Source organism: Nestor notabilis, unplaced genomic scaffold, assembly GCF_000696875.1.
Source record: "Nestor notabilis isolate BGI_N333 unplaced genomic scaffold, ASM69687v1 scaffold1982, whole genome shotgun sequence".
Taxonomy (NCBI): Eukaryota; Metazoa; Chordata; class Aves; order Psittaciformes; family Psittacidae; genus Nestor; species Nestor notabilis.
In genome coordinates, this window is record NW_009919451.1 from 42,435 (window position 1) to 66,975 (window position 24,541).

Here is a 24,541-nt window from a genome sequence, read left to right on the forward strand (position 1 = left end):
CTGAGAGACCTGGAGCTATCATGCTACTTAAGGTCCTGCTCTGGGTCTCTTGGGCTGTTGTTTGTTACAAGGCCAGCTAGATTAAGAGTTATAAGTACACTGGGAAGGGAGAAGAGAGAAAGAAAGGAGGGGGGAACCAACTAGGACAGCCTCCTTGGGGGTGGAGGGAGGGAGGAGAGAGGGGGAGGAGGAGGGAAGAGTGGACATGGGGATTGTGCTTGGATCTTGCAGCAGTCCAGCCCATCAGGGCATGGGAATTGGGTGAAGCATGGTAACATGAGCATCGTCCCCACAGACCGGTCCCCAAGCAGTGCTCTCCTTGTTGGCCTTACAGACTTCCCTTTTAGGGACTAGACCTAAATCCAGCTTCAGGAGCAATAGTCAATGCAATGTCTAATCATACAAAAGGTTGAAATCTGAGAACTGGAAGAGGAGACTGGCAGCAGCACTGATGCCTGCTGCCTCAGGAACAGAGGGAGATGCCAGGTCTTACAACAGGGTGAGAGTAAGACATGAATTCTGCTCTTGACATGGATGTTGTTCATCCACATCATTTCCTTCCCCTGTACTGCAGGCTCTCAGCTCTAAAATGTGAATGTTCGCTTACTTTGCAGGATGGTGGTGAGAATCAGCCACAGTTTGCTCATTTGCTAAATTCTCTGTTGAAAAGTGCCATAAAGGCACAGCTAAATCTCATGTCATGCTCAGACTCCATCCTAGTGAGACTTCTGTAGAACACTCTCCAATTTATTCCCAGAAACACTGTCACTAGCTTAGTCTACCCTTCTCTCCACAGTAAATCAGATTGCCCCGAGGACCAAAATACCACAGCAGACAGTTTCAGTTCCTGGGTTTTGTATAGTTTGAAAATAGCTCTCATCTCAGGAGCCTGAATATCCTACTACCATTTAACAGTTCACCATTTAGTAGGATGTTTGCTTTAATCAAGTTAATGCAATAACATATTAGTAGCTGATACAAGCAAAAAGCTTTGAAACTGGACTCCCAAAATCAATCCATAAAGGGGAGAGAAACTACAGCATAAGAATGAGAACTGGCTGGAAAATATTCCCCAACACACAGACACACACAGAGTGGATTCATATTGTTTAAGATAATTGGAAAATTTTGGCTTTTCAGCCCAAAATGAAAATATTCCACCCAAAGCTTTCAGGTTGGAAAGGGATGCTGAAGCTTTCTGAGAAAAGCATCAAAGACATTAAGGAGTGCAAGTGTTTTCCATAAGCAGTGAAGAGAATCCTATTCTTCAGTCCAATAAAGTTTGAAAGGCAAGTGTCCAACACATAACTGAGATAGCTTCAGCAGAGACAAGCTCATGGGCAATGCATAAAGGATTAGGAAAGGAAAAAGAAAATTCTTAGGGGGAAATTCAGTTCCTAAAACCACCCGTCTACTTCTCCCTGTTCACTTTGCACCCGATACAGCACCTCAGAGGAATATTTCACTCTGCCTCAGTCCTATTTTCCAAGCTGGGCATTACTGCTCCCATGAGAGGACACATGCAAGAGGAACATGCAGTCCCTCTGTTACGGAGGGACATGATCTGAGATAACTTGGAATTGTATCTGCAGTGTGTCACTGACCAAAGTCACCCATATTCAGCAAAAGGAGCAAGGAGACACTTCCCAGCTCAATGTGCAATAGGCTGGGCAGCCAGCAATCACAGCCTGGTGGCATGCTCATGCTTGCTCCCAGTTATCCCACAGACACACGTTCTTTTGCTGAAGGATTTGCCCCTCAGGTTTTGTCCAGGCCAAGAGCTCTGTGAGCACAGGACAAACCACTGAGTGTTAGTAGGATTTTAATCCGGAGTGGGTGCTACCCTGAAGTCCAAAGCCAGTGAGAGCTGCTGTCTGCTGAAAGGCACCCATGGTACATCCTTGGGAGCAGCAGAGCAGCGGTGCAATGCTGAATCAGGGATGCCACATAGCAGAGATGGATGCACATCAGACTGCCCCATTCATGCTCAGGATGACAGGCACTTCTCCAATTCCACTGTTTGATCCTAGTTGATAGAAAAATTCCTAATTTCAATCATTTGTAGAATATACTTTGAAGGTTTCCCTTCCTACTCTTGCTTGTATCATAGAGGAGAGCTGGCAGTGAGGAGAGCAGTTTGTTTTAGCTGAATGCAGCTCTGGCCAGTGTCCCTGCTCTGTGGCCCCTCACTCTCAGATAAGCTTTTTTAGGTGGTTTCTCTCTCCTCCAAATACTTCATCCTTCAAACCCAAATTCTTGGACTGCAGCTCACCTCTGAATTTAGGAGTCGCTCTGTGCAGCCTCTGCAGCTGAGAGACCCTGCCTAGTCCTGCCTTTGCTTTACAGGCACTGCAGAGATGCAGTAGGCAGCCCAGTCCTCTCAGTCGTTTCTGTAGAAGGAAAGCAAGGCTTGCTATGAGAGATACAAGGAAAAGGGCCACAGCACAGCCAAACAAACCACAAAGCATCTTATCTCTCCAGCAAACCTTGAATTGAGAGATACACAAGATATATGCGCAGCAGTTTTCACAGCAAGGACATTTGTGTGTTTGCCTGGCACTGACCTCTCTTCTTGCCGGTGACAGGTCAATGCCACCCCGTGGGAGAAGGGCCAATACAGAGGGAAGTCAGGTCTGAGAGCATCATACCCAGTCCGGCAGGGAGGTGAGAAGCAGTGAAGGGAACAACTGTCTTCTGGCAGAAGCCAGAACAACCCTACTGGGGTAGGAAAAAGTCACACCCTACACTGAGTTTGGATAGCCTGTTTTATGGTCTTTGAAACAGGGGGGGAAAGACAGAAGTAAGATCTCCTTTTCCCTCCTCTCCCCTGGCTCTATCTAACAGCAAGCCTAGAGGTAAATGCAGCCTTTCCAGACTAAACCAGTGCTCATTTAGCCCAGGACACAAAAACAGAAAGCTTTTTGAATAACCAGCCATCCCTCCCACAAGAAACAAGCTCCAACTAAGCAAAAATATCCTTCCTTTGAAAAAACCCACTCAAAACGTTGGTTTGGAGATCAGCACGTACTTTATGGGAGGACAGACACAGCCGAAACGAACCTTTAGCTCTGTTTCACCGAAGTTTGGCAGAAGCCAAGTGTCCACCAGCGTGCACAGGGGCGCACAGCCCCTGTCCCCCACGTTGTTTGCCAGTGGGTCACGCTCTGCTGCCAGCGCAGTGTCTGTGCCTACACGTCAAGCGATGCGTTAGCACATGCTGGGAAGGAAGTGGTTTTCTAGCTCGAAATACATTGTCCCTGTTCTTCCGCACCACACAAAGGACAATTCGCCCCTCCCCTCTCCCCCCAGCCTAGGGACTCACACAAATGTCAAACACCTACAAGGTGCCATTAACTCCACCTGATTCATGCACAAGTAGTAAACAGATAGAAGCCAGCACTGCACGGATCTAACAAGAAAATCCTCAATTAGGCAACATGGTCTAGTGTGAGGCAACCCTGCCCATGGCGGGGGGGTTGGAACTAGCTGATCTTAAGGTCCTTTCCAAGCCTAACTATTCTGATTCTATAATACCACTGCGGCCCTTGACAGCCAGAAGCACACTCAGATTTGCGAGATACCAGACCCAGCTCCTCTGACCGCTGTGAAGTTTCAGTCTTTTCCATGGGCTGGTCTAGCAAACATGTAGGCACAAAGCAGACTTGCTTCAGTTCCTTTGGGCTGAAGACACTGTGCAAACAGCTCTGACCAGAAGGGCTCTTCTCTAGACCTCATGGCTTCCAGGAGACCCTAGATGGGAGGTTTAAAATTACCATATTAGTCTGCTGCCTCTTTGAAAACAGATTAAAATAATAAATAAGATTTGATACATTTAATAAATAGAAGGAGGAAGAGGTTTCTCTATGAAGGAGTAAGAGAAGAATCAGGAGCAGGAAACATCAGGAGAGGCAGCCTGCCCTGCAGCAGAGTAGCCATAAGAGCAGGAGAATAAAGAAACAGGATTCACACGAGTCGGAAACCACCCAGCCCCTATCCATGAGCGAGCTGCAGCATATGCAGAAGGGTTACAGCTGTCATCAGGCAAGCAAGTTAACACCCATTTACTCCAATACTGGAGCATTTTATCAAATCAGTGTTCGAGACTCAAGTGTCTGACCTAGGTCTTAGACACTGCCTCGTGGAGGCTGGAGGCTTAGCTGAGAAGACTTGTAAACATGCCTCAGGTTCTACATCTCTTTAACAAGAGGACCATTTGCCCACTCTGATCTTTCTCTACATGTTCAGCAGCCTTCTGAGAATCACTACAAACAGGAGCAAGGGACAAGTTTTCACCACTGGAAGCAAGAGGGCAGTAATGGAGCCGGAGATGGGCTCACACTGCAACAAGGAAACACCACAAATCCACAACAGGGCTTCTTGACAGCAGCCACCTCTGGCAATGCAGCTGCTGCCTGGCTGGGTGAAGGCCACTGAGAAGTTACATTGCCCCAGCCAAGGCCTTCACTTGCAGATGCTTCTCCTTCAGGCAGTCAAGGATGCTTCAAAGATGGATGGGAGGGCAGTACTGCTCCATGTGGGGTATAGACAGCCTTCACTGTAACCTCCCAGCTCAAGAGCAGTATATTCTACATCCCCTTGACCCTTCAAGTCATTTTTGATGATTAAAGATCAACCCTGGCTTTAAAAGATGAAGCACAACCACAGACAACAGCAATCATGGCTGCTTGTAATTTTCCAGCTAGCACTACTCACCAGAAAGCTGTATTAACAACTACTCAGAGTAAGTGCATTCTCAACAGAAGGTGGAAGTACAGTCCCTTCCAGGAGCTCCCAATATACCTTTCTGCAGCCTCAGCACTACTCTTTCCTTAATGTCTCCTCCTCATTCTTTCCTCCGCTTTTCCCTATACCCACTTCATTCTGCCTGAGAAGATCCATCTTAAATCACTAGTAACTTTCAGAGACACATCACTTGGTACTAGACATTCATTTAGCCATTGTTCAGCCTTTAATGCTTTGCACTTCCATTTCCTCAAAGACAAGCTGAATACAGATATACATAACAGGAGAATTAGCAAGCCTCCCAAGTCTCCACAGATGCAAGTAAGTGAATGCCATGAAAGCTAGGCCACTCCTACAGAAAAGTAACCTGGCTGAATGCAGAAGCCTCAGAGACTCCAGAAATTTAAGCACAAGCTGAAAGGTATTGTCCATTGAGAAGCAAAGGCGATAAAAGCAGCAAGAACCTCATTTGTGAAAGCAAACTTCCCAGATCAAGGCAGCCTTCACTTGAACACTGCAGCAGCGTTGAAGCAGACATGCAGTTCCTCCAGTGGTGTTCAGGAGTTTGAAATCCTGGACGGAACAAAAACCCACCTATGGAAGCTGGATCTGTGCCTGGTAGGGATTGCAGAGGTATCCGTTGCTCCACACTTCACGTTTTGTTTATAGACAAGTTCAGCTTTCTCCCCTAGCTCCGGATCTCTGAGCACTAACATGTTCTGATGAAATCACTGCCTTATTCTGCAGTGCAGCAGCCCTGAGGCAGAGATTCTGCAAAGCCCCTCTTCACAACCACATAGGAAGCAGCTACGAAGAAAAATCACACAGTTCATTAGTAGGAAGGTGGCAGTAAGCCATTCTCTGCCACCAGTGGGCCCAATCCTGAGACCTCAGGGAAAACAAGTAGAGATAAGACAATCACAGTAAGGTAGCTGCAAAACAAAGAGGGTTTAAATCCCTGGTACACGGTCAGGGCAGGACAGACCAAGGAGGATGTTGGAAGCACGCTGCAGCATTGAGACCTGGCCACTATCTGCACACTAAACTCACCATGGATACATACGGACATGGCATGGCAGGCACTCATGGTGGCAAGTTCCAACAGCAGCTCCTCCTCCAGTTCGGAGTTAAACACAATATAAATATATATAGACCCTGTCTCCACAAAGACACGTGAATTCCAGTACTTGCTCTAGTCAGACACCTGGGAAGGTGGGGAAAGGGATGTTATTCAAGCAGTTGCTTTTCAGGATGCAAGATCTCCATATGTGCAAGAGTGCTACAAAGCTGACCCCTCAGGAACCACATGGAAGACCTGTTTAGCTTGGAGACACAGCACTAGGCTCAAAGCCTGCCTTAAGTAACCAGCCAGACACCATCTGCTGAATTTCTCTGAACTTTATTGGCACTTTAGGAAGAAAAGGGTATGGATTTTAACAACTCCTCCAAACAGGAAAAAAATGCCTTAATATCAAGGTTCTCTCTGCAGATAAGCACATGGACCCATGAATTACTCCATAACCTTACGGAACTGGTGTTTTATTATAATCCAGTAAAAAGACTGGTCAAAAATGTAACATAATTTACAGCAAACAAAAAAAAAAAAAAAAGAAAAAACAACAAAAACAAAGAAAAAAAAAACCCCAAGCCAGGCAAATATTTGATAAAGTACTTCCATCCCCAAGAGGAGTAGTTATCCAATTAAACTGGAACATGGAGAGGAAGAAGAACAATTCACTGTATTCTAACAAATAAAAAACCGTGTCTACAAATCTCACCATAATACTGAAAGCTTCTTACATTAGTTTTCTTGCAAAATATCATTTCTTTACAATACAGTATACATTTCCAAGGGAAGGAGGACCATAAACATAGCCTCCATCCCATGACTAATATTTTCTAATTGTGCATAGCTAGAAGTATTGAAATCAAATATCATTAGATACCACTGGAATATAATACTGGTTAAGAAGAAGGCAGGGCTGAAACAACTACAAAGAGTTAGGTAGACTCACTGGCACAAGCCGTTCTATTCCTATATTGGACCATTTGGAATTAGAACGATTAAAAAAACCCTATAAACAGAAGTCATGCCAGCATCATAATACACGATCTCAGCAGTGTGGTGTGACCCAAAGCAGAAAAGGTTTACTGGTTTATTATTCAAACACATATTCCAGGCACCATACATCAGCGTGTTAGGAAGTTGCTAAAATGTAATAAAAGCTTTTCTCACCCCCAAATGCATCAATAGTTGCCATGGACAGAGCAGAAGTGCTGAGAACCAGCTTTAAAGCACCAAAACAGAAGTGTAAAGGTTGTCTGTTCCCCCAGTAATGAGACTCACATATAGCCAGTGTCAATAACCCTTCAGTACAGAAATACACAAATCAGTTCTGACAAATTTAACTGCAATCTTTCATTTGTGACTTTCAAACTACTGTGGCCAACCAAATGCTTACCATGTCGTGATCCCCCCCAAAAAGCATGCTGTGTCCAGGGAGGAGAAGGGGGCTCCTACATGACCTACCTGGATGTTTAGAAGGCACACATTAAGCTATGCTCCTAACAGAGGTTGGTTGGTTGGCATTTGTATGGATCAACACTGAGACTTGTATTGCTTCCAAAAAACAAAATAATACAGCACTGGTAAGGTTGTTTCCAGCAGCCCAAGGAATTCTTGGGGAAATACTGCAGTTTATTAACACTATCACAAACATTTCTTTTTGGCACAGTCCCCCTTTACCTTTCCCATAAAGCAAGTGGCTGAAAATGCTCTAGCATTCAGATGTTTTCCTTCTATCACCACTAGCAGTGATACCATACAAAGGGGGAATCCACAAAACTGAGAAAGTCACAAGATTTAGGATCATGCTAGGCAAGAAAATAAATCACAGGCTAGCCTGGCGACTTCCTATGGAGACAGACTAATCCAAGGAGGGCAAAACAAAGGAGGACTCCATTGTAGGTAGAATCCATTTTTAAGAGGCCTCTTCTGAAAGTTTACATTTCCTTCTATGAAGGATCAAGGCAAAATCCAATTCAACCCTGAGCATACATGGCTGTTTCCTCCCCAGAATGGCAGGAAGGATTCTGGCTAGCTGCAGCATGGATAGCTTGGAAGACAGGAGGTGATGGGTATTACAACAACTGGTAAAAATGGCTTTCAGGACCAGTCTCATAACCACTAGTATCCCACTTCTAAGAGACAAAGCCTTCTGTTCTCAAGGCTACAGAGGGGCAAAGCATCCTTCTGGGGAAGGAAAAGCACTTGAGCCAGGGATCTGGCAGAATGCTAGTGAGGATTAAGGCAGCAACTGGACAAGCATCTCAGGATCCTCTACCCTCAAATGCTGCTTGAAGCCAGGAAGACAGATATAGTCTTGTACATGACCCAGGTAAGAGTATTTTTTTGGTCCCCAGCTGCTGATGACTTTTTATGATTGCATCTAGTTTAAACTAAAGACATCTGAGCTACAGTAGATCTATACACAGTCATAAGGCACCAATGACTATGTGTTCAAAAGGCCTCTTATGGAAAAACCTGAAATCCTATTCACACGACTAGAAATATCCTGGGTCAGCAAGGGAAAAATACAGCTACAAAAACTTTTAGTCTTTAGTCCTTTTTTACCTACCCCTTTAGGTTTCCATTGGCAAACCCAAAAAAAGGCGGCAGTGGTTCTTAGCTATCTCTGCCTCACTGGTTACATTCAAGTCAGACAAATGACAGTGAACAAAGCCATTTACCAGAGACAAAACTTCTGGAAAGCAGGGAATCCGAGGCTCCAAACCACACTGCATCAGTGGAAATATTCCAAAGGCCTCTGCATGATTAGAAACTCAAAGTTCCATCATTAAACAACAAAAGGTAACACCAGAAGGAACGCCACAGAATCTGTTTGGTCTGCTTATGTTTGAAGGACAAAAGCTTTGGTCTTTTAGAAAGTCCATATTTTACCTCCAACCCTTCTTCCTAAGCTCCAGCCTCCCCTTCTCAACTACATGATTCAGACTCTGTATCATCAGATATTCAGACCCTGGCTACTAAGCTTAATACTGAAGCTTGTACAAGTTAGCAGGAAGGCACAGTGTCAAACATAGCACTTTACTGTACATAATTCAGTAAAAGCATCTGCTGGCCTCCTCACCCAATGAGAGAGGACAGCAACACAGCCACTTCGGTAAGGAATGCAAAACTACACGCAGTGAGACTTTACCCAAAGCCAAGCAATTTCAGATTTGCCCAAATATATGTTTGCTTTAACAAGCCACCCCAGGAAGATGTAAATACTATTCTTTCTTCTGTTGCTTAACTCCAGCATTTGCCCAAAACTCGATAAATAAGACCATGGTCACTCTTCTGTAGTGGTTCCAGCGTAGCACGATTACGAGTGAATGACGGGAGAGGATGGGAAAGAGAGGAGAAGAGAGTGCAGGGCAGCAGGTGCAGGGAAGAGTTTACATGGACTCAAACTCATCGATGCGCTGCTTGGTGTTGCCCTGCCGAATCTGACGGAGGGTCTTGTACTTGTCTCGGCCTAGACGCATGTTCTCAGCGTGGATCATATCATTGGCTGTCTTCTTGGTTTCATCCCGAGCATTTGCCAGCTCTGAGGAAAGAGCCTTCAGAGAAGGGGAAACAGATAGAGGTGGGTTAGCACATGCCAGAGACACAAAGCTGGAAAAGAAGGTCTCTTAGTGATCCTCCTAAAGATTCAGTATCTATGGGAACAGGTAAGCCTGAATGTTTCCAGTTCCAGACAACCTGCTCTAGCTGACACCACTTGAGCAAGGAAGTGGGACCAGATGATCTTAAGAGGTCCCTTCCAACCTAAACAAATCTGTGATTATCTGGAGCTGTTAATATCTTTCTCTAACATTTGAAGGTAGAAAACATCAGGCAGTCTGTCATCAATGTACTTCAAAAAGTGAAATGGAGAGACCCCTAAAGACAAGAGCATCTTGTAGGATGTGAGCAGTCACAAGGCTTCTATCACAAAAGCAGCTTGCTGCAGAAGATAAAGCGCACCTCTGTTATTCTGCTGTGCATAACCACCACAGTATGATGCAGAACAAGCAAAGCCTGATGCAAGTCAGGCAACTAGCAGGCAGTGTATCAAAAAGCTTGGAAAGAGTCAACACCAGAACATTGGAATTGCTTATGGGAAAGTAGCACAGCACTGCTCCCTCCATTCTGAGCCCTAGTGAGCTGCTTTCAGGGTTTTGCAATGCAACCCAGACAGACAAGACAGTTACAGACAGCTGCTTGATAGGAACTGGACCAAGTTCTCTGATTCATTGCATCCAGGCCTATGAACAGCTGTCAGATGGCTGGCAAGACTCATGCAAGCCCACTACATCTGACAGATGCTGCTTTTTGGCATTGCTTGAAAATACTTCACTACTTCCAGTGAAATGGAAGTCAAGGAGACAAGATCTGTCTCTTTGCTCAGTGTTAAGTAGCTATCTGACAAGATCATGACCACTCCTTTTCCCCCCTTCCTTTATTTTTGTTAAATATAGTAAATACCTACCAGCTGCAATCACTGATAAGACTATAAGTAGCCCCCAGACACACACCCTCTCTTCTGTGACTTCTTACCTTCAAGTGTTTCTGGACCCGTTCATTCTTCTCCGCTTCAGTGGTGCGTTGTTCCTCACTGCGGTCCTTGATGGTGGCCTCTGACCGTAGCTCAGCACTGGCTTCTGCTGCATTCTCATCCTGCTCATCATCATGCTCATTCTCAGAATGCATGGGCTCAGTGACGTGAGGGGTGCTCATGGCAGTCTTCAACTCCTCTTTGGTCTTTTCTAGGTCCTCCTGCACCATCTGTGCCTGCAGCAGGACATGCCACTGAGTTAGCAAATGTAATCCTGAGTGCATGAGACTTCTTGCAGGAGCACATAGAAGCACTACTCAGTGCTTCTTACAGGCAACCTTGCCACTGAGGCACTATGTTCCAAAGCTACTCAGCCACAACCATTTGCAAAACTTTCTGCTGACACTTCAAAGTGTTGAAGAATGCTTATAGTTTGTTGAAAATGGGCTATAGGCCCAATCAGTCAAAACATTGCTATACAGAGTTAGAAAAGCAGTCATTCCACCAAGAAAAGTAAAGCTGGGTATTTACAATGGCCTCAAGGTTGCAGACACTCAGTCTAGTGTGTTTTCTAGTGCAGTAGTTTAGGTCACAACACAAAATGAAGAGCAGCTCCACAAAAAGTACTGCTGTTTGCCCAGATTCTGTTTTACCTTCTGTTGCCATTCTTGGGCCTCACTCTCTTTCTTCTGCCTGGCCAGCTCCAGCTGCGTAATCCTAGCTGTGAGTTCTGCCATCTCAGCAGCCTGCAAAAGAAAGGCTTTTAGTGGGGACAAAACAAAAGCACCTGCTAGATGAAGCATTTAGTCAAAGTCCTGAATAAAAACACCATCTTTAACATCTTTTCAGTAAGAAAACTTTCTTGTAAACTTCAGTCCAACTCGTATCTCCATGATGCAAGGGAAAATGAAAACACAGGGAAAGCAATTAGTGAGCTCTACACTCTTCTCAGCATCACATACAAGAATGGAAAAAAGCACGACAATTCACATCTACTGTACAAATACACTTGTATTTAGGTGTAAGTTCATCTGCTTGAGGCTAAAAGTTAAGGAACCAGACTATGCTTCCTTACTATATTCATAACCTGGTTTGCCTCAAGAGCTTAGATGCTTACCCTGTCACTACTCTCCCTACCCAATTTTCAGTTCACCCACTTACCAGCTGTTCCTGGGTCTTCTGTTGATCATGGGATGCTTTCAATAGGGCCTCCTTTGCCTCTTCTGCTTCTCTACGTTCTTTAGCCAGCTTCTCTGCTTCCTCCTGAGCTCGTTTTCTCTCCTGTTCCAGCTCCATAGCTCTGCGGGTTTGTTCTTCCAGTTCTGAAAGCATAGGGGAGAACATTTGAAGAGAAATCAAGTAAAGAATGGCAGTAGAAGAGAAAGGTGCCCTTACTCACGTCCCGGATGAGGGTTTTCCTTCAAAGGTACAAGGAGAGATGGGAGCAACTGTTCCCTTTCATCTCCTTCATATTGTAACTGGAGCTGGAAGGCTAAGACACAGGCCTGTGCCAAGCTAAGAGATTACATGCTCAATTCATTTGTGGGGAAATACTCATTCCAAAATGACATCGTTAAAAGGCAGAGAAACATGCAGCATTTTGCTTGAGCAATATCATACTGTAACACAGGCCACTCAATCAGACAGTAATCCCACCACCAGAGTACTGGCTGGTGTTACCCTTGCTACACTTTGATTCCTTCTCCCTATGGACATGCTGGGATAAAGCTTCCAGGCAGCACATGAACAGCTGCAAGGTACTCTAATTGTCAGAGAGGCATCGTGGCTGCCACTCATCTCTAATGCAAGTCCTATTTCAACAGCTGCATATGGAGGGCTTACATTCAGCTTCAGAAAGCTAAACCAGGGCCCTAACACCAGTTTAGTACACAATACTGGAGAACAAAATCGACAAGATGCTCATACCTACACTACTTGAACCCTTCCCTCTCAGACTATGCATCTAAGGAAATACTGGAACATTTCATATTACCTTGCTGAGCTTTCTTGGTTTGCTCCTCAATCTGCTTGAGTCTCTCCATTAGCTCTTCCTTCTCACGTTCAATCTTCTCCTTCTCTTTTTCTGCCAACTCCCTCTTCTTCTTCTCATTCTCCAGCAGGGCCCTGATAAGAAAGAAATCATAATGCAATTTCAAATTAATAGCTACCTGGATTGGAGCACTCCTAGTAAAGCCATAAGGACACAAGAGATGTGCACTACAGCACACAGCTTATGAGTTTTATTCCGCACATGCCCCTTTGTAGCAGTGCAGAAAGAAAAAACTCTGCTGGTATTTATCTCAATGACAAGTTGATAATAGCAATGGTATAAGGGAAATCTCCGTATATCAAAATACATAACAGTCCTGTCAAATGGACAGACAAATCTTTAATTCCAAGAAAGTGCTGGTGGGTCACGTTTGTAACAGATATTATTTCCACCATCTCATTAAGATCTATTGAAGCACAAAGCAGCCTGCTGTATTTTTGGCTCCAGTATATTACAGTGCTGCCAGCAATTTATATCACATAATGTTATTGTGCAGCAATCAACCAAGTCCAGGTTACTCAGAACCCTACCAACCTCTCCATCTGTTTCTGATGCTTCTCTTCCCGAGCCTGTGCTTTCATCTGCTGCACCTCAATGGTATCTGGTTTACGTCTGCGCATGTAGAGCTCATGGTTCCCCATACAAAGTGCCAAGATTCGTTTGTTAATCCGTAACCGAGGAGCATAGAATACAAAGTCCTTAGGAAAAGAAAAAGGCAGCATTAGACCTGTTCTTTTGGCATAAGTAGCCCCCTATGTATGCAACATGCTCCAAGACCCTCAGCTCTCTGGAACTGCTCACCAGCTTTTCTTAATGGTATCTAACTCATTGGTAGTTAAACACTTATCTTTCAGGAATGCATTTCAGTCCAAGAAATACATACAGGGCAGAAGTCCCCAGCTTGCTGTTACAGTATGCTGGGTTTCATTGTAAAGCATCCTTATCAGAAAGTACACAGCAACTTGGCTTCATAGTTTCATTACATACACCCTCAGCAGCTGGCTTGCCAGGCACACCAACACTATGACTTCTCCAACCTTTCTTCCCACACAGTTATTTAATACAACAGTCTGACCAGCCACATCAAGTGTAATGTTTTCTCTTATACCACAAGAGATGTTAAGCATTATGTCTAATGGATAAATAACTGTTCTATTAAAAAGAAGCAATAGCGGCAGGGAAATGCTTCCAAGCAGCAAAGCAATAGGAATGAATGGAAGGTATCAGCTGACACAGGAAATTAATAAACCAATTACATTAATTATAAATTTGCAAGAAAAAATCTCTCCCAGCAAACCCCATAAAATGACCTGAAGCTTCAGCTTCAAGCAAGGTGAAAAACTGCAAGAGACCATCCCAGACACTACTAAAGCCAGCTGCAAAGGAAGCATTCATGTTAACAGAGATGCCTCAGATCCTAATTGTACCATGAGAGAATTTGAACAGTCTTAGGAGAATCAGAAACCCTAAGCAAAGAGCTTCTTCCTGTCACTGAACAGCTTAAGGTTATACTCAATAAAATTCTACCTTCCTAGCCAGAAACAAATCTCAATTATCACCCTACTGCCATTAGACCCATTCTGTGCATGCTTCCCTGAACAGATCACGTAGTAGAGCACTGCTTAAATCAGCCTTGACATTATCAATGAAAAGACTGAGGGAGCTGATCATTCAGCTAAGCCACCAAAGTTTAGTTTGAATGTTGCTTCTTACTGGTGCTTTCTTGTCAATAGGCTTGATAACAAATTTCTTGTCATTGAATGAGATATTTCTGATCTCACTCCAAGGGAATCCAATTTTCGGTGTCAGCCTGCAGAAATGGAAAGCAAAAGGAAAGAGACCCAAGTCATTCCAAATTCTTGACTTACAATACAAAGCTCAAAATTCAAGCAAATCTGCCCTCCTATTTCAGTACATTTACATTGACTGGAATCAGGAAAACAAAATTAGTCATGTACATGAACTATAAACATAAGCAGCAGTTTTTCAATACCACCTTTTTAATGGAAAACAGAACTGAAGAATGCATCTGTGGCAGGAAGACCAGAGATACAAGTAAAAGTAGCTTGATAACATTTGCCAATTTCTTATATGTTTAGGTCCAAAGCAGCACATTTTATGGATCATTCTGGCAGCGTCAAAGCACAGCCAAGAATATAGAAATTGTGAAGTCTAGTCAGAGACTTCAATTCCAGATAAGTTTAATTTTGAGTGTCTTTACTCTGGAAAGTAGCTAAAAGCAATGATGAGGAGAGGGAGTTTATTACCTGTCATTCTGCTCGTAAATGTTGAGTCCAAGAGCATCTACACCTAGCCAGAGTTCAGAGCCCTTCTTGTTCTTAATGCTGAAGTAGTTCACACCATACATTTCCAGATCCTGTGCAATTTTCAGGTACTCCAAGACAGCATCTTCTCTGCAGCATGCAAAAAGAAAGCAGATACCCTTTTATGGGTCTATAAACCATTAAAGCAAGAAGGTGCTGTCTTCCTACATGGGCAGAGCAGCAACAAGCTACAAAGGTTCCAAGCACCACCCAAGCAGATAATAACAAACTCTTCAAACTCAGTTTTGTTTTACTAAGAACAGCCAGCTGACGTGGACTAGCAAGGGCAGAGGCATGTGAACATAGTTGCTCCGAGCCTGAAGCAAGCCACAGATTTTTGTATGCATTCATACATCACACCCTAGCATTTACCACTCTAAATACTCCAATTTCACACTGCATCAGTTACCTAATCATTCCTCGATGCTCCTCATGCCACACCTGGATCCTCTCCTCCCATTGGTCCTTGTTAAGCTTGTGCTGCTCCAGAACTCTAGAAAGAGTACATAGGATGTTTAAAACCAGACACTGCACTTATGCGTAGTCCTATCAGGCCTGAATTACGTTTCATTAAATTCTCCATTGGCATCACATTTTCCCCACAAAAGTATTCCAGGAAATAGTTTTATTACAAGGCTGCTCAGTGTTCAGACTTCTGACAAATGACAAGTTGTATTCAGTCGTGCTTTCCCTTGTAGCAATTTTTTGTTTTGGAGCTTCTCTCACTACTTCTGATTAGTTTCTTCTGTAGCAATAGGATGTTTAAGATTAAAGCTCTTGTAAATGAATACTAACCCTAATCCTCAGAGAAACACTAAACTGTATTTTATTCTGAACATTCCAATCAAGACATCTTCTACCCCAAAGAATCCCAAACCCTGTAAGGCAAAAAAGGTCTAAGGCTACCCAGGTTCACGTACCTCTGTGGGAGCAGTTTGTCACTAGCGAGGTAGCCAGACTTGTGCACCTCTTTGTTGAAGTCTCCATATTTTGACTGGACAGCATAAGAAGCCAGAAGGACAGCTGTTTCTGGAGGGCAATAAATGTCATCATTCAGAATTGCCTCCTTCACTTGGAGGAAGAAAAGGCGCTGTGTGATGTCCTGGATCAGCTCTTCTGCCACATCCTCTGGGTAGAACTTGGCACGGAATTTGAAAAGCAGGGGGCTTTCTTTGCGTACATCCTGTGCTGTTACCTGGAACAGAGTTATCACATTTTACAGACTACATACCAAGTGAAGGGGAGCAGGTTTATAACAACAAGGCAAGCACGCATAAGGAAAACAGCAAAATTCTCTTTTCCAGTGCAGAAGTGAATGGGCAGAAAAGCAAGGATTTCAATTCCTTACTGCCAAATACCTCATCACCTCTCCCCACAGGACTTAAGACAAGCCGCTAGTTATGATCACTGGTAGGTAAGTTATTTTCCAGGTTTCTCTCCAACCAAGATTCTCACATGAGCACCACATCAGCACATTACCAGAAAGGATCACAGATCTGCCCGGATAACAAGCAGGACTAGATGCAGGAGGATCAGGTCAGACACCATGACTCCTTGTACCTTGGGGAAGGGGTGTATAGGCTGAAGGAAGACAACACCAACTCGGTAATCTTGTGGTACCTCTAGGTGCCACAGGTAGAGAGGCAAGAACAGATCCCTTTCAGAAGTGGAGAGACTGAAGCTGGCCCTGCCCTCCATGAGAAGGGAACCCAGGACAAGTGAAATATTGGAGCAAACATACCTTTTTGTTCAATTTCAGCCATGTTGAGAAGCCCTTGGTGTCCTGATACTGAAGTCCAAAAAACCAGACCTCTCTTAGACCAATTGTCTTGACGACCTGGAAGACAGATAATTAGCAAGAGCCCAGTTAGCCAGGCTGATCTCACTCTTCAAGGCAAGCTCAAACACAACCAAGTGCCCTAGCCTTCTGCCTCCCCTGCTACAGTGCACACACACAGATGATGGGGCATCTGAGGGGTGTTAAGTGGGAGATATATTGTGGTTTTCCCTCTCCCCCATCTAAGGCTTACTGCTATTTATAAACAACAGCTAGGACACTGTTTTCTTCAGCTAATTCCAAAAGCCAACATGTGTAGCCAAAACAATGCAACAGCTCTAACACAGCTCCACTTTCAGGTACACCCCTCACTTATCATGCAAATGCATCACTTCTGGGCAAGCCACGGATCACCTGCAAGGTTGTGTCCTACTAGGCTGTGCTGGTTTAAGATCTGTGTTCTACTCTACCAATAGCTGTGGACAGGCCTTTCATGCAGCTCTTTAATAAGCAGCAACATTAAGACGTCCTGCAGTGGGTAATGTTATCCCTGTGCCAGGACAAAGCTACCACAAAAATTAACTACATCACTAGGTAAGCTCTCTCCTTAGTTGTTTCCCTAGCACACCATGGGGGCTGCATAAATAAGAGTTAAGGCTTTACAGACATACTGTAACAAGAGACAAGAGCCTCATGGGGGGGCAAGACTACTGCAGTATAATGCTACTGCTGGGGGAGGTTTCTTGATGAAGACTGTTCACTACCATAAGACCACAGCTCTGTGCCCTGGCAAGTCTGGAACATGCAGCAAGTCTAGAAACTTATGTTCTCCCACACCTCTTCTGAACCATCGATTATTCTCATACTGGCACTTACTTGGCACCTCTATTACTAGACAAGAAAGGGGAAGGGAGAACACTCTTGTCTTTGACACTGTAGCTAAAGTGCAACACTAAGCTACTTTTACACACACACCCCCCTCAGGCTTGCTCATGGCTTCCCTCTTTCAGAGGTACTCCACAGATGGACAGCAGGGGATGAGCCTTGCCCCAGGAAAGCAGTTGCCTGATCATGGAGTCCCCTCTGCCAGGTAAGCCGAGGTCACGTTGTACTGCCTTGTCTCATGGTTTATAATTTCTCCCTAAATGCCTACTTCCTTTTAAATTACGTTAAGGAATCCTAAGGATGCACTCTGTTTCCTTGTGATGTGGTCTCTAGCTTTGGTGAGATACACTACCAAGGACATAGGTTCCCAGCAAACACATCACTAGATTCTTCAGGGCTTGGATCAGACACTTCTGGCCATAAAAAGCAGCATTAGGGCTCCTGTTCCTTTCAGGCCCAAAACCCAAAGGGAGCTTTCAGCAGAGACGTGCACTTAGTAGCACACACATAATCATGCAATCTATATACAGCATCTCACAGGAGCCCATGAAATTATTCAGCCTGTCCTTGCTTGAATACAAACCAGAGAGCTGGCCTAAAGCCCCTGTAAACACAGGGGAGTGTGGGGCAAATAAACCTTCACTTGTGGGTATCACACACAGCTAAGGAGACTTTTGGAGAAGAAAGTTTGCTGTATGTATTGAAAGCACACAGCAGGAGAAGAGGAAGAAAGGCTGTCCAGAGTCCAAGGGAGGCTGTTCTCCGCAGCATTAACATCTGAATGGGATGGAAGCTTCCCCCTCTGCTGCATGTGTCTGCCTGACTCACTTCCATTTGTCAGCAGCTTACGCCTGGGAATGCAACAAGCTGGACTGCCAGCAAGGAACTGAAAGGCATCACACTGAGGCCCTGCACAAAAGGACTTTTATTCCTCAGCAGTAGCAGTGACAACAACAAACTGGACAGAGGAGAGGGAGAGAGAGCACAGTACACAACATCACACCCCCAAGCTGCTGCTGAATCATGGAGGACAAGTGGGAAAGGATAGTCCTCCTTCTTTTCCACCTTATCTTTAGCAGGTTATTCAGTTCCATTTACCAAGGGAAAAAGCATGAAGAAGAAACAGCTTTCTACAGCTGCAAGGAGTCTGACTGGCATTTGGCAGCTCAATTATGTTTGGGGGTGTACAGCTTAAACCACAACAGCAGCATTCAGAGCCCTGATGAACTGTGAGAAGTTCCAAAAAGCAGTTACTAGCAGTGGCTGAGGAAGGAGAAGGGCTGGCACACAGGACAGGTATGGAGTACTGTTTAACACAGACTACTATACTTACATCATTCCTAAAGTTTACACTCTCAGATGGAGAGCGACATCTTTTCTTCATGCCGAGGAGAACATCAAGTCAGCCCCTGGGTCTTGTTTCACCTGCAGTACTAGGCTTAGTCTACAACTGGCAGAGAATAGCAAGACTGAAGCATGCAAGCAGAGAAGACACCCCACTAGGACCAAGTTCCTGTACTAAAGGCCAAAGTATCCCAGGCTATATCACAGCACGAATCTGTTCCAGATCTCACGTGCTGTCCTAGTAAAACATGAAGCAGGCTTCTCCCCCTTGCTATGACAGGCATACTTCTGAGAGAAAACTGCTAGCACAGCACCTTATTGCTGGAGGAGCTCTGAACTGGTGCCACAGCTGCAGTTTCATATGCAACAGTCAAAAATGACTTAGAACATGGTCTTCCAGGTACCCTACACCTTAATACCCAAGATGGGCTCCATCTACAACCATAAATACTCAGCTGTTCCCTTTCCATTTGGCTGATGGATATATTTCTAACTTTCCCTTCCAAAGTACTAAAATGCCAAAGTGCTACAAGACAGGATCTTGAGTTTTTAAGCTTATTGCAGTTTGCCATTGACCTCCTTAGCAACAAGCGGTCCATTTTTGGACTACTGCTTTTATAAAGCCAAGTTTCCACATGTTCCTGTGAAATCTGAGACACGTTTCCATACCACTCAACCACGAGCCTTCATTACACAAACAAGCATTCTTGGGTTTGCTGGAGGAACCAGCCACTGTCCCAGGACTTGCTGCTTTCTACCATGAAACTGCCATAGTAAGTTTTTGGTTCAGTTCTTTTATGTACTGGACCAAGTGTTCCAGACCAGTTTCCTATGTATTTAAACACTACTAGGCCTATCAAATGGGTAGACATCCCCACCCACTGACTGCACTCATCACCCAACAGACCCAGTATAGCAGACAGCAGAGTTCTCTACCAGAAACTAGAAGGAATAAGGGGCTCTGAAGGGGGATGAAGTAACAAGGTGCCAGCAGGATCCAAGGTCAAAAGTAATAAGAAACAAAGCATTTCATAAGATGCTTCATACAGCATGTGGGAGACATGGAAGAAGGGAGTATGTTTTCACACTGCAGAAGCCAAAGCAGTTGATGGTTTTGTGACTAGTCTGTACACAGGCTTCCTGAGGAGCCAGTAAGATGCAGTGTTCCATGAAAGCTTGCCAGCCAGCCATGGAGCACTTAAGCAAGCGAGTTAGTTACCTCTCTCCCTGTCCAAGCTACAGGCTTGCCCCCTCATTCCCCTAACAGGCCAAACTCTCACCAATTCAAGCTATCCACAGCAATAAGTAGCTAAGCAGTTTTACCAGGGAATCGGTTAATCTACCATGTGTTGGAGATAGCACTGCTTTGCTTCGTGTTTGTTTTACACGCTAGTCTCTAGTCCAACTGCACTTCAGTCTGATACAGAAAAAGGTCTAAGAAGCAGAACAAGCAGCTCTCACTGTCACCGTGCCTGTGCCCTGCATCCCCAGGAAAGCAATACTTCAAGGCACCCATGAAGTGATCAGGCCTGTGGGATAAGCAGCACAACCCTGACAGGCATAGCCCATCCTCAGGCTCTTCTTTGAACCCATCACTAGCAGCTGAGGAATGGGAGCAGAGTTAGTGTGTTTGCTAGTGGGCCAGTAAGCACTGAGTTCAGCAGCTGATGCCAAGGTACATAAGCAAAGCTGCAGAAGACAGACAGTACAATCCTCCTTACATCAACTAATCCAGGTTTTGTCCGCGCACACAAGTTTAAGCTTTTTAAGCTAAAGTTGTACAGATACAAGCCATGGGGATCAGGTGCTATAGAAAGATCTCTAGTATAAGTCATTATGTTCCTGCAGTGTATATCAGCTCAATTGTATTTCTAGAGCCAGCTACTCTGGGGCAGAAGACTATTTCCAACAAAGCAGTGATGCATCCGCATTGTTCTGTCACTACAAAAATTTACTCTGGAATTTAACCAAGCAGGAAAGAGGGAGACAGGAACATTTCTACCTCAAGCACATTCATCTATTATTCCTACAGGACTTCGGACTCAAACTATTCCTCCTCATGAAGGTACTACCTAGATACAAGCTTTAGAAAAGTCTTCTGAATCTTATTCAGAGAAGGTCAATCGTGTGGCATAATGAATATATTTACCAGCCTTTATACACCACAGATAGAAATACAATCTGCCTAAATATTACTGAACAAAGCCAGCAGTGTGCACCAAGGAAGCCGTGCAGCTAGAAACCTTGGTAATGCTTACAAGCTTCCTTTTTGCTTAACTCTGAACTAACAGCTCTAAGTGAGAGGGCACTCTGGGGCAAAAATATGCAGGATAACTTAAATTTTCTCTGTGAAAGAGTCAAAAGTCAGCTTTCACAGAAGATTAATGTGCTGCAACAGCAAAACCATAAGTTTGCTTTGTAGAGGAATACTCCCTTCCCTCAAAAAAAGCATTGATGAAAGCAGATCCTTTTTCAGCACAAGCATCATGCAGAAAACACTAGATCTGCAAATCCAGGAGGACAACATAGTTTAAGGGAGCTAGAAAATGAACAGCCATAACTTTGTTCTTACACCCCCCCACCATCACGGGACCCCAAACCACCTCAGGATAGAAACTGATACAGAACATACAGATTATCAGTCAGACAGCAGGGACTGCTTAGTCCCCATTAGCAGTGTCAGCAGGCAGAACAGCTCTGGACTAGCTCTTTACAGAAACTAACCCACACTAACAGCTCAGCCATTTGAAACATACTGGATATATGCCAGCTACCAACATATTCAAAGCCCCATCCCCATACTAGAGGGAGCAAGTATAGTGTTTACTGTCAGCTCACTAGAGGCTCTCATGTTTTGGTTTGGTATTCAGCTAGTTCTTTATGCAAAGATCAATGATCTATTTGAGCATGACCATATACAAGTAGTACTTGGTTCCTTTATGTGCAAGTGTGACTGTAAAATCTTCTTGCAACAGAAAAGAGCCTTGAATTTTCCACTAACAAAACAAACCAACACAAAAAAACCCCCATGGACAGTCTGTTGTATATCTTCAAAGATGATACATTTCCCATTGTGTCAGGAGCTGAATGCTACTTCCTTTGCAATCAAGTTTCCTTAATTGTAAATGGCCAAGAATTGGCCTGCAGGACAGCAACAGAAGCTGGGATTAGGCTCCTCAAACACTCACAAAGCAGTAGCCTTCAGAATTCCTTACGCTAGAGGTGGAAGACAGATCTGACACCCTCACATCTACTGCCAACTCCCTACCTTACTGCTCACAGTGTTCTCAAGCCCTGGCAAAGGGTTAGTCTTTCTAACACCATCACTGCAGTAGTAACCACACTAACACCACCTAAGCACTGCTGTGCTATGTCTTTGACTAATTATTTAGTCAGAACCTGGACAACAGCCACTGCTGAGGCTCTAGGACATTCATTTGACTACCAGCCCTATCAGGAACCAACATCACTAATTCCACAAGGAAGTCTTGTGTGCTAAGCACTGAAAAACAGTTTAACTCTTATTCTAGCAAGTGTGATATATGGACAGTATAAAGAGATGTTGTCCACCAGACCTTTTAGAAATAGCAAACGTTTAACAGCTAGCTTCAGACACCTTCTTTCCTCTTCCAACTTCAGCTAAATTGAGTTGTAGGGGAATTAAACACTGCCTCATTTATATTAGCAGTATAGAAATCTAGATCTGCAGCAGCATCATTCATTTTTCTCCCTTTGCAAATTGTTTACTATGGGAAAAGCAAATCAAAACTCGTGTTTGGACAGGTGCTGTGTGAAGCACACTGCAGGGAGGAGAACATGCAGCTGTTGGAGAACATGACACAAAGGAGTGAAATCAATTACTAAGACATTAGGAGTTCCCATACCGGAAACACGATCAGATGCTTCTGGAGACACATTGCTGAAGCTTAAGTCTGCCACCACAATGTCAGTTTGCAGCAAAAGCTGCAGATGGTCTAGAGCCAACTGAAAAAAATCATGTGTAGATTGAAAATACCACTGGCTTCAGCAGTATCACTTCTGAGCACCTGGTGCTTTGCTTGGATAAAAGTCAGAAAGCAGATTTTGAAAAAATAATCATAGGAAGCATCCACATGAAGAACACCCCCTCCAAAAAAATAGCCCACCTTTTGATGAAGCTGGGGGTATGCCACCTCAGCTTCATTGGCATATGCTCCCATGAACTAACTGTGCTGGCATTCCATCTTGCACACATGGATTCTGGACAGAAGCCAGCTCTCACTTCTATCAATCAAAAAGTGTCACAGTTGAAACCACACAGGATTAAAATATGTAGAAGCTACTATGTAGTATCACACAGACAGCTGACAACTACACTCAAATTGCAACTCAGAACTTTCCCCAAAGCCTTTCTGCTTTTCCCGTTATGAAAGGATGCTCTTTCTGTAAAGCCTACGTTCTCACTCTATTCCCTTCATTTCAGGGCTGGGCTGCAAAGAGCAATATAATGTCTAGTGTTGAATCATTCAGCTGAGTATGGCAGAAAGTAGTAGTTTGTGGTTAAACATCTGACAAAAAGATTTAAATGAGGTTTTCTGGCCCCAAATAAAGTAACTGACTTCTTTGGGTGGGTCAGCCCTTAAGTTTCATTCTTCATTAAGCTAGGTACTATGTAGAGCTGGCCCCACACTGCTGAGCACTACTGAACCACACCCGTATCTGACATATCTGGTCTGGCAGTTCCTTCATCTTGTCATTAATCCAAGATTCATTTTATTTTAAGCTATGAATTTAGTGTTCAGACTTTCCTCCAAGTAGCAAAGCCATGGCCTTCGAGATTACAGTAGAGAAACACAGTGGAGCCTGTCAAAGTTTCGACTGCTGCAAGTGATCACATCTGCCTTCAGCTGCTCCAACTCTGGGCTGCAAGTGCCTCCCTGCTTCTGTTTGGACCAAAGTAGGAGGAAATTTGCCTAGCCAGTGAGTGCAGAGGAAGGCTGAAGCACCCAGATGAAGACAGCCCAATACATTACAGTACACAACCTCCATTAAGATTTCCCTCAGGGCCTGATAGAGTATAGAATGTCCCTTCACCTGCACTTAAGGGTTGCAGCAATATTTGCAACCCAGATAAGCCTCTCCTGTTTTAGAGAGCAACCTACCCTTTGAAATCAATTACACAACGCTTGCAAGTGACCCGACCAAAGATAGCTTACCAACTCCCTCAAAGACTTATCTTATGAATTATGACTGCAGGCATCTACTGCTTTCCAATTTTTATGAGCTATAACACCAGTTCTATTCATTAGAGGTAAGATTAGCTCCTAACACATTCTGGAAGATTAAAAAAGCAGTAGTTTTGAAGGGGAGGAGGGGAAGTAAAATTTCTTACTATGCTGAATTCTCTTGAAGTTATTATATACACTGTCACTTAATCTTCGAAGTCCTTTAGAAATTGTTTGCTGTTACCTTACTAGAATCACACTATCTGTATCACCTTTAGATCTGCAGCTCCATCACTTACCTGATCAAAGAGTTGCTTCCCTGTAGTGTTGGGCTGGATGGCAAACTCCAGCTCAGCATCCATAGTAGTAACACGCACACTGATCTGGAAGACAGAAAATGCATCATTACAACACATGCTTTAAGTGACAATACACAATAATGAAAACCAACATCTGCATACAGCCAGGGACCAGCTCCAAAGCCTCCAGGAGCTTCACTGCCAGCAGTTACAAAGTCATCTGCCCTGCATGGTGTTCCGAGTTTCTCTGTCGAACATAAAACTTTCCTGTTTCACAGTATAAGAGTTTATCCTCTCAATTCCTACTAATGT

General features: G+C 44.2%; 1 protein-coding gene across 2 annotated transcripts; it reads right to left on the reverse strand.

The window, feature by feature from the left end:
* Nucleotides 1–8,610: 8,610 nt before the first annotated feature.
* Nucleotides 8,611–24,307, reverse strand: MSN (moesin). 2 transcript variants are annotated; one of them, XM_010010221.1, is made up of 12 exons: nucleotides 24,230–24,307; nucleotides 16,462–16,557; nucleotides 15,641–15,915; nucleotides 15,130–15,213; nucleotides 14,664–14,810; nucleotides 14,110–14,206; nucleotides 12,931–13,094; nucleotides 12,340–12,470; nucleotides 11,508–11,668; nucleotides 11,000–11,092; nucleotides 10,349–10,582; nucleotides 8,611–9,369 (listed from the first exon to the last, which is right to left on the reverse strand). In XM_010010221.1, the coding sequence occupies exons 1-12, from the start codon at nucleotides 24,290–24,292 to the stop codon at nucleotides 9,205–9,207; spliced, it is 1,710 nt and encodes a 569-aa protein (XP_010008523.1). In that variant the 5' UTR covers nucleotides 24,293–24,307; the 3' UTR covers nucleotides 8,611–9,204. The 2 variants fall into 2 exon arrangements, with proteins under 2 accessions (XP_010008523.1, XP_010008524.1); XM_010010222.1 differs by lacking the exons at nucleotides 15,641–15,915; nucleotides 16,462–16,557 and having other exon boundaries at nucleotides 24,230–24,288.
* Nucleotides 24,308–24,541: the final 234 nt, after the last annotated feature.

Excerpts from the sequence above, each read along its gene's own strand:
- MSN (XM_010010221.1), bottom strand. The coding sequence starts at position 24,292 with ATGGATGCTGAGCTGGAGTTTGCCATCCAGCCCAACACTACAGGGAAG. Across the intron at positions 14,811-15,129 it reads GAGCATCGAGGAATGATTAG|AGAAGATGCTGTCTTGGAGT; the intron begins GTAACTGATGCA and ends TGCATGCTGCAG. Across the intron at positions 10,583-10,999 it reads CCCAAGAATGGCAACAGAAG|GCACAGATGGTGCAGGAGGA; the intron begins GTAAAACAGAAT and ends GTCCTGCTGCAG.